This window comes from Limanda limanda, chromosome 5, assembly GCF_963576545.1.
Source record: "Limanda limanda chromosome 5, fLimLim1.1, whole genome shotgun sequence".
Lineage (NCBI taxonomy): Eukaryota > Metazoa > Chordata > Actinopteri > Pleuronectiformes > Pleuronectidae > Limanda > Limanda limanda.
This window is the reverse complement of record NC_083640.1, coordinates 7,852,451-7,864,652: the sequence shown is the minus strand read 5'-3', so window position 1 is coordinate 7,864,652 and position 12,202 is coordinate 7,852,451. Positions and strand designations below refer to the sequence as shown.

Genomic DNA, 12,202 nt, shown 5'->3' with positions numbered 1-12,202 from the left:
GCTACACTTTCAAATGATTTCCCCCTTCCAGAACAAAAGGAGACTTGTGTTAATGCGTGTGTGTAGCAGTGAGGTTACTTGACTTGTTGGAGCAGTTTTTTTGTCCTTTCCTGACAAAGACGTAAGAAAAGCACAGACGTGTCAATTCAAAATTAAACTGCAGGCGTTTGGTTAAACACATTTTAGAATGGTACCTTTAAAAAAAAGCACCAAAGAGACTTATACAACATTATTCAAGTGGACAAAAAGTATTGAAATTGTGCCAAAATGAAGACACACATTTAAATCTTACCACGCATACCCCAAAAAAAGTATATATAGCAAACAAAAGCCCTTAGATTGGTGAAGGCAGCCGGAGGAAGCAGCACCTGGAGCAGAATGAGAAGGTGGCCTGCCCCAACAGGCTTCAGTTATCCTGCATCCAATCCACCCCCACTGAGATTAGTCCTGTGCCCTGTGTGAACCCAGCGACCTGCGACCATCTCTCAGGGACCAACACACACACACAAACGCACACACACTCACACGCACACACACAGTCAAAGCTCCACACAGTCTAATCCAAACAACAACAATCTGATATAGAAGTATAGAAGCCAACATAGAATAAAAAATAACAGAATATGTGGACATCCAGTGAGGTCTTATTCTTTTGTCTTAGCATTAAGAGCCATTCATTTCAGTGAGCTCCATCAACACTGGCGGAGCAATAGGACGGGGTACATTTCTTTGGGATGAAGTCACCACATCTGCGGTTATGAGCACTGTGTGTCTCAACGTCTATGCTCTCTTTCGCTCCTTCTCTCCCCCACACGCAGACGAATCCACGCTTGCCTTCACACCATCACCACCAGCAGCACAACACACTCAGTGCAGTTTGTGGCTCTGCAGGCAAACACATAAACTCTCAATCTAAATCTAAAGGGGTGTGAGCTCGCCGTGCCGTGTGACCCCCCATACACACACCGACTGCCGGCCATATTTCCCTCCAAAGTCCACCTCGACTCCCATGAGGTTTGGAGGCAGCAGCTGAGTGTTCAGTGATGTCTGCAATTATCCTGTGTCTAGACAATGTCTAGTGAAAGACAGGGAGATGTGCTCACTCTGCTCAGGCTCATGCTCTATAGAAGAAAAGGCCCCGGAACACATCACAATGTCTTGTCAGTTGGTGACGCGGTGGTTAATGAAAAGGTTGGGGCCGGATCAGGGAACTCAGCCAACAAGCACAGACGTAAACAAACAAACAGGATGAAATACATGCGTCATTTTTTAGGTACATTTTCAAAATAAAACTGGAATTATTCTTCAGGTTTAAGACGAGTGGTTCCTGTCAGGCAACGTGATGTACAGGAGTGCATGGTTTGGATATTTATCTTGCTCACACAATGCCTAATAGAATAAACTTTACTTATTTAGTATCTTTCACATAGTTACAAGGAACTGCAAAAGTTTAAAAAATAACTTTATGATAGAAAACTATAAAAAGCAACTTGAAGATCAGCATTAGGTAACCTTGGATCCCAAAATATGATTAAAATGTTATGGATGAGAACAAAATAGAGTAAAAAATGGAATGATCAAGACAGTCAGTAAGATGCTTATTTGGTAAGAAAGTAAAAAATGTATATCAATAAAATTTGTTCTGGTTGGAGTGAATCAATTTTACTGAATGTTTTGTTGGTTTATCCTTCGGGACATCTACTATATAATGTGTTGCTAAATGCCCTTGTACTACATTTTATGTTTTTATTAAGTATGACATCAAGCATTCATAGTCTTTAGTATGTGGTGTGGATGATGAGAAACAAAATTGTGTCAGTGACTAGTTGATACTGAGAAAAATTGAGAATTAAAAATAACAAATAAATGGTTTAAAATGGAAAGAAGTAATCCAAACATATTGAAATACAAATGGCAACACACCAAGCATGTAACATACAAGGTTATTTTATTTTTTCATATTCACTAGGAAAGTTATGGAACAATTGTTTGTTTCAGCTTGTAAATATGTTGTTTTGTAGCAATCTTCAGCTGTTTGCTGTGTCCAAAGTCCCTTCAGACTTTATTCTCTCGATATGAAACTTTCTAGTGGACGTCACATTAGTGGGTGTCATACTTGATTTAAAGACAGTAAAAGAGCTCGAGCACCAGCAGGAATCAACACTGAAGCTCGAAGCAAAAGGTTGAAAGACACAATGGGCTGTGGTGAAAGAAAAGGCTGTGAGAGAATGAGCAGGTGTGGTGGGAAAGACCCATGGGCTTCAGGGAGAGAATAGATCAATAACTAATTTCAGTACCAAGCTTCACTCGCACTGTTTTCCAATAAATGCTGGATGGAGAGTATACTGGCTTAGCCCTCCCCCCCTCTATCTCTTTTCTATCACCTTCTACAAGCAGGGATTGGACTCTTTATGGAGAAAGGCAGTTTTTACCCCCTCTCTCTCCCAGCATTGTGACTGTTGGTTGGATGGATTATGTTCCTACATCTAGTGTATTGCTTAAATGTAATCCAACGTTTGCCATTTCCATGTGTCCTCCACGAGTGCTCTGTCAACCACTCCACATATGCCGTCTGTATCTTTAAGGTTTTTTCCCCCTCTTTCCTCTTCTTCTTCTTCTTCTTCTTCACTGCTCTGCCTCCTGCAACCCTCTCCCTCCCTCGCTCCCTCATTCGACCAAGGCCAGCGTTGAGGTTTTGTCAAGCCTGTGCAGGGAGATTCAGACAGACAGGAGAGTGAAGCGTGTGTCATGCAGGGCTGCTGCTGCTGCTGCCGAGGCTCTTCTCCTCAGAGGCTGTGACCTAGATAACCAAGAGGAGCTGGAGCGCCTGCAAGCCTTGGAGCCACTCCAGCTTCAGCAATGTCAGGAAGGGGTTAGTTGTATAACACAATGTCCTATTTAGTTTGCTCATCACACACACATGGATGCAAACACATATGTAGCCCCCATGATGTTCCTGTGCCATCATAACATGCTTCCCAACCAGGCAATGTTTGTTCATTCCCAAAGACAGGGATGTGCAGATTTTTTTAAATGAGCGAGCTCTGAACTCCTCTGAATTTAGAGCGCTTCGTAAAACTTTCCACGCCAGCAGCCACTGCAGCTTCGTTATGTCTCAGTAAAAACACGTCAAAACATCGACATGCACTCCTGCAGTGGTGTAGCATCGTATTCCTGTTTCTTTATTTTAGCACAAGCTCTTTGCTGATGTTTGGTGTCTGCTCTCAAACTCAAGGCAAATTTCCCTCCTTTAACATGTAGTCAGTCACTGTTAAGAGCCATATTGTGTGCTGCACTGTTACTTCCTGCTCAATTAATAACAGAATATGTGGACAAACAGAAAAATAATGTCAACATTTAATTAGTGGATGAATAAATAAGAACACAGGTGGTGAAGCACGCTGCTGTTTTATTGGTCCGTCTTCATAAGGAGCGAGATGACACACAAGTTCCACAACACATCACCATCCAGTTGAGGAGATAAAATATAGATGGACTCTACTGCGCTAGAACAACTTTAATAGGCTGCACTGAGAATAACTAAATCTCTGACCCTGCTAGCTGGGCTACTTCCCGGCTGCAGGAGCAACAGTGCCATCCTGTGGAATTTATCCTGAACTGCAACTTCCTCCACACTTTCAGTTTGTTCACTTGGCAGTTCAACGTAAACAACTTAGCAACAGCTCAAACGCCAGCTTAAACATACAGAACTTTGATATTAAGGAAACATACAAATGTTTTGCCTCTAAATTTGGCAAAGACAACACACAATGATAATTCAACAAAGGCCTCAATGGTTTCTAAGGAATAGCTTAAATGTTTTGGACCTGAGCCCAGGTATTGTTATGTTTTCATCTGTTTGTTTGTGTGTTAGCAGGATAAGGTCAAAACTTTTAATGCTGATCTGGGGGCGGACCCAGGAATTAGATTTCCACTTTCTTTAAAATTGTGGGATAGGAGGATTTTCCAATTTTTTTCCCTTGATGACTCAGTACATAGTGTACAGCGAACAAAAGATGCAGTCTTGGCTCGGATATCCACCTTCTAAGATAAGGACTGGGTGGAGGGCAAAAGTGTAAAAGCGCTTTGAGTGGTCATCAAGACAAGATAAGCTCTATATAAATAAAGAGCATTTAAAATTTACCCTGGAAGCCCCAAATAATTGGCTGTTGCTTTCAAAGGCTAATTTATCATCAGATGATAGCTGATGGGCTCTGATATTGATTTCCCCTAAAATAGTTCATAGATATTGATCATAGATAATTTAGGCATGTTTAGAGAACTGATTTGTATGAGTTTGTGAATACAAATCTGGATCTAGTTCATGCAAATGTGGCTTCATCAAGAGACTGTTGGGCCTACTGAGTGTCATTCTGGTTAAATTCCTTTTGGGCTGTTCTTTTATTAATATATTTTCAGATTTTGGGTAGAACAGAAACCAGCCTGTACCATGTATCATCAGTGTTGGCTATGAAGACTGGGGTTTAAAGCAGTCCCAGCCAGGTATAGGTTTATATGTGCGCTCAGGCAGAAGAAAGTCTTTCATTCTGTCCGGTAATGGCAAGGCATTGACTCTGTCTTCCAGTGGCCAGGGCTGCAGGTGTGTCCGTAGGAATGCCCTGCAGAGGCAGCGCAAAGCAGGGGGGTTGGTGTCATGCTCTACCACCCTCCTCTGCAGGTCCACCAGAGCCTGAGCATAAGGGTGAGGGTCCTGACCAGGTGCAGGAAGCTCCGAGCTGAAAGGCAGATTCAGCATGGGGACATTTACCCTCGCTAGATCGAGCAACACCTCGGCCTGCTCCAGGAGCTCGGAGGCGTGACTTTGATCAGAGCACTGCTGCAGGGCTTCCTGGAGCCGCCCGAAAAGGAGGCTCTTGCCTGACCAACAGGAGTCGCCGTGATAGGTGCACTTCAAAGCAGCTCCGCTCTGCATCAAGAGCACAGCCAGGGGGAAGAAATGGTCAAAGTGCTCCAGGCTTGTCTGTGTCAGGGTGGGATCACCATCCTCATTCATGCAGCAGCTGGGGTCCACACCATGAGTCAGCAAAAGCTGTGTGGTTTTCAGGCAGAATTTACCGATCTCTGCAGCGTCCTCCGCGCTGGCGTCCAGAGCCTCTTTAATCAGAAACACCAACAAGGATTCGACTGCTTCCCCGTGTGCAGTGACAGCCTTCGCGTCAGCACCTGTAGTGAAGAAAGTATCAGAATAATCATCAGATCAAATCTGAAACTGTTGGCTACTGTTGAGTGCACAAGAGAGAACACGTGTCTCGGATAGTGCAAGTTACCTCAGCCAAGGAGGTTATGTTTTCACCCGTGTTCATTTGTGTGTTAAAGTTGATCACAAAAGGATGCCTTCAGTATTTACTTTTTTCTTGTGTGATGACTGAGCATTGTGTAATATTGTTGTGATACAAATAATATTCAAGAGAATTTTTTTTTATTTAACTTTGTAAAAATGATTTGGGTAAGAAAGACAGTTAATCAGGGTTGAATAAAAAAAATCAGTTTAAGATTTTCTGGTCGTAGTTTTTTCTGCACAGAAAACGCACCGAACCGTGATTGTTGTTTAACGTTACACCCCTAATTTCCGGTGTATTTGCATAGTTTAGACATATACATGTGGAAATGGATATAACACGTTTCTGAATGTAGGGATTTAACTGTGACCAAACTTGGACAATAAGTCAAAGTGAGGATTGAGTGTGTTTCACTGTCACTACCTCTCTGAAGAAGAAGCTGGATGCTCTCTGTGTTGTTCACTGTGAGTCCATCGCTGCTCGCCATGGCGTGGAGCAGAGGGGTTTTTCCTTTGGGGTCGAGACAAAGACAGTTTTCACCAGGAATGAAGGAGTGAATGAATGATTGTTATGGAATTAAGTAGAGCCCTAAAGATATGGACATTTGGAGTCAGATACCAATATTAGGGAGAAAAACTATTTTCATACCTACCTATATATATATAAATATAATAGATCTTGTCAACAAACCCTTCTGACAAAGAAATGTAATTGAGGCCTGATATTTTAAAGCTTTATAATAATCCTTATTATAAATTAATTGAAAGAAAGCAATAAACAAATACATAGAACACTAAAATGCTGAAAATAAATATTTCCTTTCTGCATTTTTAATTCTGTGAAATAAAGTTTTCTTTATCAGCAATTTTTTTTTGGTTTTATCGGTCGGGCTCTATAATTAAGAATTAAATTCACCATTTTTATCGCTTGCATTCACATCGGCGCCCAGGTCGAGCAGAGTGAGCAGACAAGGGAGTCTCTCCGACTCCTCACTGGCCAGATCCAATGGACTGCTCTCATGGATCTAACAATTAACACACAGCATAGAGGTTTTACAAATGAAAAAAAATATATAAAAATTTGAATCAGAAAAGGTCTTATGAAAACAAGACATAACAGAGATGTGTTGATTCCAGTTAAGGCAGCATCCTCACCCTGTCCCTCTTCTCAATGTCTGCTCCATGCCTGACCAGCAGCTTCACCATATTTGGCCTGTTCCGCATAACTGCTACATGTAGAGGATTGTAGTACGACACTGGGTCTGAAGAACAGAAAACAAATTATTCACATTATTCAAACTGGGTCTTGACCAGTGGGAGAAAATATGAATTATACAGATGCAGTCACATGACAATGCTCTGGTGGTCACCACATTTGAACAGAGATGCACCTGTATCTGTGGTCTCCCTGCAGCCCAGGAACAGATTACATGTGTCTATAATCATCTACGGACACATGCTCTTGTGTGTGTATGTGTGTATATATATATATATATATATATATATATACTAACAAAGGCCATATACATATATATATGGTTAGCACCCACATTATTGACTGCCACCCAACATGCCCAGTAACCACCACAAATAAACAGTGTCGTTAAAATGTTAGAGGTTTTTCCAGTTTGGATCCAAATGTGCATGCTCTTGGTTTGGCACAGAGTCTGTCTAATACTTGAGAAAAAAATAATCTTTAATGTTAAGATAAAGAATATCTTACTTTCGAAGAAGGACAGACACACTTAAGCATTTTGTACACAATGTAGGAGCCTTAGTTAGTTTTGATTTTTTGAAAAAGAGGCATCCAAGAAATGTGAAAGATGAATGAAGAAACCTCTGGCAGGGGAAACACATTTCTCCAACCAGCAGACATCACAATAGCACAGTGTGTCTGACCTCTGCTGAGTTTCCACTGCACTTTGCAAAAGGAAGAGTCATCTCTCAAGGGTATATGGATGACAACTTACTCATTATGCACATGCAGTTACTTGTGTTGTAGAGTAAATACTGTCATTAAATGTTGTTTATGAATATTGAGCACAATTTGCTGTATGTGTAGCAGACAACTATTATCACACATAAAAAGTTGAACACTAGAAAAGTAATCACCTTCCACGCGGCAAAAATAAATTTTCCCTTTAAAATAAATTCTAAACGCGAGAGACACCACTTTATAATATTTGTTGCAATGCTCCTGAGGTTTTTTCATCTCCAAGAGGTTCACACCACTAACATTTTAATCAAAACTATTAGTAACAAACTGCAAAGTGACACATTCTTTCTCGGACAGGTATCATTCACATTATTTTGCCAGTGTCCGCAACATCTGTCTGACACATGAAACTATGGTTACAATATTTACACATGTATTCAACTGCAATGTTTACTGCACACTGGAATCATTACTGACCTTCAAAGTTTAGATAAGCTCCGTAGCGCAGCAGGATTTCAGCTGCGTACCCCAGTCCCCTCTCTGCCACTTTGTACAGAGCGTAGCTGATGCCTTCCACAAACACTTCTGACTGGGACTCTCTCTCCAGAAGCTCCACCAGGGAACTACGCCCACCGGACTCGTCCTCGGGACTTCTGACTCTGTACAGAGCAGCAGAAAGAGACACTGTTACAGTCAAAGTGTGAGTTAGAGCACACAATGAGTACTTCAAACCTCAGCTCTGCTAAACGTAGCAGGAATAAACTGGGCTCTGGTATAAATTATGAGATCTTAGGATCTTACTTTTGAGTAGCTGGGAGTCACTTCAAACCCTAATAATATGTACAACGCCTAATGTGACTCTTATTATAAAGACTATAAATGGCATTGGCTAGTATATACATATTTAGATTTCTTTATGGTTTTGTTAGGACGGGGGTACATTTATACAGCAATAATACAGTATGTTTCATTAGATTTCATTTAGCTGACGCTTTTAACCAAAGCGACTTAAAGTCTGTATTAAAACTCGCTCGGATACACATCGCAATTTACAAGTAGTAACTTTGTCCTTGGGAAAAATGAAATAAAAACTTTGAGAACATCAGATAAAAACAAAGGCCTCAATGGTTTCTAAGGATTAGCTTAAATGTTTTGGACCTGAGCCAAGGTATTGTTATGTTTTCACCTGTTTGTTTGTGTGTTATAAGGATAAGGTCAAAACTATTCAACCACTTTCTGCAGTGGCAGGGCATGATCTATGACTCATTGAATTATACATATTCAAATTTCTTTATGGTTTTGTAAGGATGGGGGTACATTTATACAGCAATAATACATTATGTTTCATTAGATTTCATTGTGACCTCCCGCCACAAGACCAGCTTCTTCCCGACTGCAGTTGGCCTTATCAACAAGGCCCGGGACCCCCACCTGACTCAGACTTTTATTCCACCCCCACACCTCTAGGATGTGTTAAATTAACACATTATATCATATCATATTATATTATACTGCATTACATTGCATATTGCAATCTGACACTGTTCACTGTTTTGCATTTAGCATTACACTTTTTACTTCACTTTTTATATCTTTTATATATTTTTATTCAGAAATGTTTATGTCAAAATAAATGTTACTTTGTATAAATATGGGTAAAAAGGGAGTAAATAAGAAGTATACAGTGAGTAAATATATACTGGTTTCCTATTTTTTTATTGCTCTCCTATGTATGTTGTATTTATTGTGTTTTTATGTTTCTATGTTCATTGTTTGCACCAATACCCAGAGCAAATTCCTTGTATGTGTAAATGTACTTGGCAATAAAATACTTCTGATTCTGATTCTTTTAACCAAAGCCACTTACAACTATAAGTCTGTATTAAAACTCGCTCGGATTTACAAGTTACAAGTAGTAACTTTGTCCTTGGGAAGAATGAAATAAAAACTTTGAGAACATCAGATAAAATAGAAGATAAACAATCAATCAAACATGCATGTCTTCACCTGTCCTCCTCCTCCTCCTCCTCCCCACCGACTCCATCTTCATCACCTCCTTCCTCCAGTCCAACAACACGCATCACAGCATCAACCAGCGGCTGATACTCGTAGATGATCCTCCTGAAGCCGTGTAGGAAAGGCATGGCTCCTCCGCTGCTGAGCTACAGAGGAGCATAGATATCATATATAAAGCATTTATATATGAAATCTATGCAGAGGAGCACGTCTGTGAGGTGTCACACTTCAAGAACAGAGGAGGAACCTCTCTGAACCTTATCTGATCTACAGAGCTCGACTGACAGAGGAAAACAAGCGAGGCTAACTAGCTAATATAAACACAGTGTGTCGCTTTACGGGATATTACATTATGACATTATAAATATGTATATATATATGTAATATAAATATACAACTGTGTCCTGCTCGTACGACGACTTGTTAATTCATCGCTGTATTCACGCTCTTAGAAGTTGTGTTGTTAGCTTGCAGGTTAATGTTGAACGTCACAGACAGCACTAGCATTGTTAGCTCAGTTTACTCCATCTACCATCTGACTTACTAAAATAACCATTCATTTAAATTATTTGAATGAGTGAAGTTTGCAGAAACACATACTCACGTCTGACGTTTTCCTTCCAAAACAGGAAGCTATCACCGCGACTACATCAGTCCGTCAGTGTTTTCATTCCCCCTTCAAACGCAACGATGACAAAGTGTCCGCTTTACGCTCCGTTCTTTATAATATTACAATAAATATATAGTGTTGATATTTAAACCCTGTGGATATTTGATAAAGAAACAAGACACTATAGGAATGATAAAACACATCCAAAGGCTCAAAAGGTGAATATGATCACTTGTGAAATTATAAATTAAAGAACAAGTGAAAAGTTTAATAATATGTCCTTTGGTTCAACTTCTAAGACTAAATGTAAATCAATTTTTTTGTGATTTTATAATGAATAATGAATAATTTTATTAGCTATTAACTATAGCTGTAAAGGGTGCAGTCCTGAAATGTTTTCACCGCGCACACCGACCTGTTCTTACATTATTTTGACATTAAATATTCAACAGCATCTGGGAGATAATCCATAATTTCATCTTTAACATTTCTAAACTTTAAAACATTTAATCTGTGGCACTTAGCTTTTACTATTGCATCACATTTATTAAAACACCATTTTTTAAAAATAAATATATATTAAATTTGTACATAAATCGCCATTGTAAACTGTGAGTAAATACTAAACAAAGTTTTGTGGTATGTTTAAAATATGCTGAATGACTGTAGATTTCTAATTACACGTCAAAACTGTATCTTTCAGGTTCTGTCATGTATTCAACAAACCCCTTACTCATTATGTCCATTTCTTCCAGCAATCATTGATCAGCAGAAATTAGACATTACTCATTTGATGTTGACAAACAACACAATTTGCCACCAACTCAAACAGTTGAAACGCAGGATTCAAACAACTTCCGTTTTGTCCATATGGCACAAAAGACAGCAACGTTCAGATTTCTTTTCTTTTTCTTGTGACAACTCCTCCATTATTCTGACAGCATCTGGCTGCAAACACTCGCCTTTGTCCTGTTTAGCAAACAAACCCCTGCCGTTTCTGGGTTTGGTGACAGATGGCTTGCTTTCAAAAGCTGCTGAGGACTCCTCCCTCACAAAAGATGTCATTTGCAACACAACTGTCTGGTTTAGAAATGCTGCTTATGATGGTTGCAGTGGGTTTCAATGTGTATACGGATCCAGGATTTATTTTCAGAAATGTTTAGGGTACTAATATTTATGGGTGGGTGCAATTTGGTGCAGATCCCCCCAAAAATTCTGAATCTAGTGAATTTCAATGTGGTTCAATAAGGGGACTGTTTGGCCTTTATGGAGTTTGCAGTATACTGAGGGCCATATGAGTTTAAAAAAGCCGATAAAAGGAAAGCTGATAAAAGACTGTGCTGTACCCATCAACTTATCAGGTTTAATAAAATAAAATAAAATGAATGTTTAAATACTTTACATAGGATGACTTTATCATTTGAACGCTCTGACTGCAGTTGTCTGTGTGTTATGTTGATAAAGAGCAGTTTGCTGTGTAATAACTGACCAAATAATGGCTGATTCAAAGTCTGCCTTTAGGTGGCAGCAGAGTAGCACAAACAGACCACACAGCCTGGAATCAATATCAGTACACATTTCTTATAATACAGCACATTCACAAGTGCACAGTTTTTCCAAATGCATGGAAACAAGCGTAAAGGCCATAATGTAAACGTAGGCAAACAAACAAAAATGGCACTGAGTGTATTTGGCACACTGAGAGCTCAGTTTCTCCTCTGGAGTGGAACACAAGGTTTGAGTCATTTCAATTTTGCCATTTTCAAGACAAACATTATTTTCACATCCAATCAATAAAGCGCTGTTCCTTGAACCGATGGCAGCTTGCATAAAGAATCCCACTAATGCTGCTGAAGTCTCTTTTGCTATTATCCAACCACACTCACTAAAAAGTGTGTTTTCCAACTGTGTGCACATGAATAATCTACTCTCCTGTTTAAAAATCCGCTGGTGATGAGTTCTTCAATCTCTGTGCACACACCTGCTGGGGCTTCCCCAGTGAAGTAGACAATCTCTCCTCTCACTCTGGGGTTAATTTGTACCTTTAGCACCATGTGGTGACAGGAGCAGACTTTCTCTTGTCAGGCAACAGTAACCGCAGGTGGCACGATACATCCAGTGTTTGGGCCCTGAACACACACACACACACACACACACACACACCTCCAAGGACCCAGGCTCAGCATTAATGCAGGTTATAGAGGAAGTTTGCAGACCTCACAATGGCACCGTGAACCTCAGTGTCATCCACAAAGCAAGGCATTGTTAGCAAAGTGCCTGCGGTCATCAAAATGTGAGGTTTGAAAGTGTTTTTGAAAAATCCTCTCAGCTCCTATTATTT

At 40.0% G+C, this 12,202-nt stretch overlaps 1 protein-coding gene across 1 annotated transcript; it reads right to left on the bottom strand.

Annotated features, from left to right (window-relative positions):
- Positions 1–3,392: 3,392 nt before the first annotated feature.
- asb6 (ankyrin repeat and SOCS box containing 6) lies at positions 3,393–9,898 on the bottom strand. Its single transcript, XM_061071584.1, has 7 exons — positions 9,856–9,898; positions 9,243–9,397; positions 7,713–7,894; positions 6,455–6,561; positions 6,216–6,324; positions 5,724–5,810; positions 3,393–5,184 (listed from the first exon to the last, which is right to left on the bottom strand). The coding sequence occupies exons 2-7, from the start codon at positions 9,377–9,379 to the stop codon at positions 4,469–4,471; spliced, it is 1,338 nt and encodes a 445-aa protein (XP_060927567.1). The 5' UTR covers positions 9,380–9,397; positions 9,856–9,898; the 3' UTR covers positions 3,393–4,468.
- Between the last annotated feature and the right edge of the window lie 2,304 nt (positions 9,899–12,202).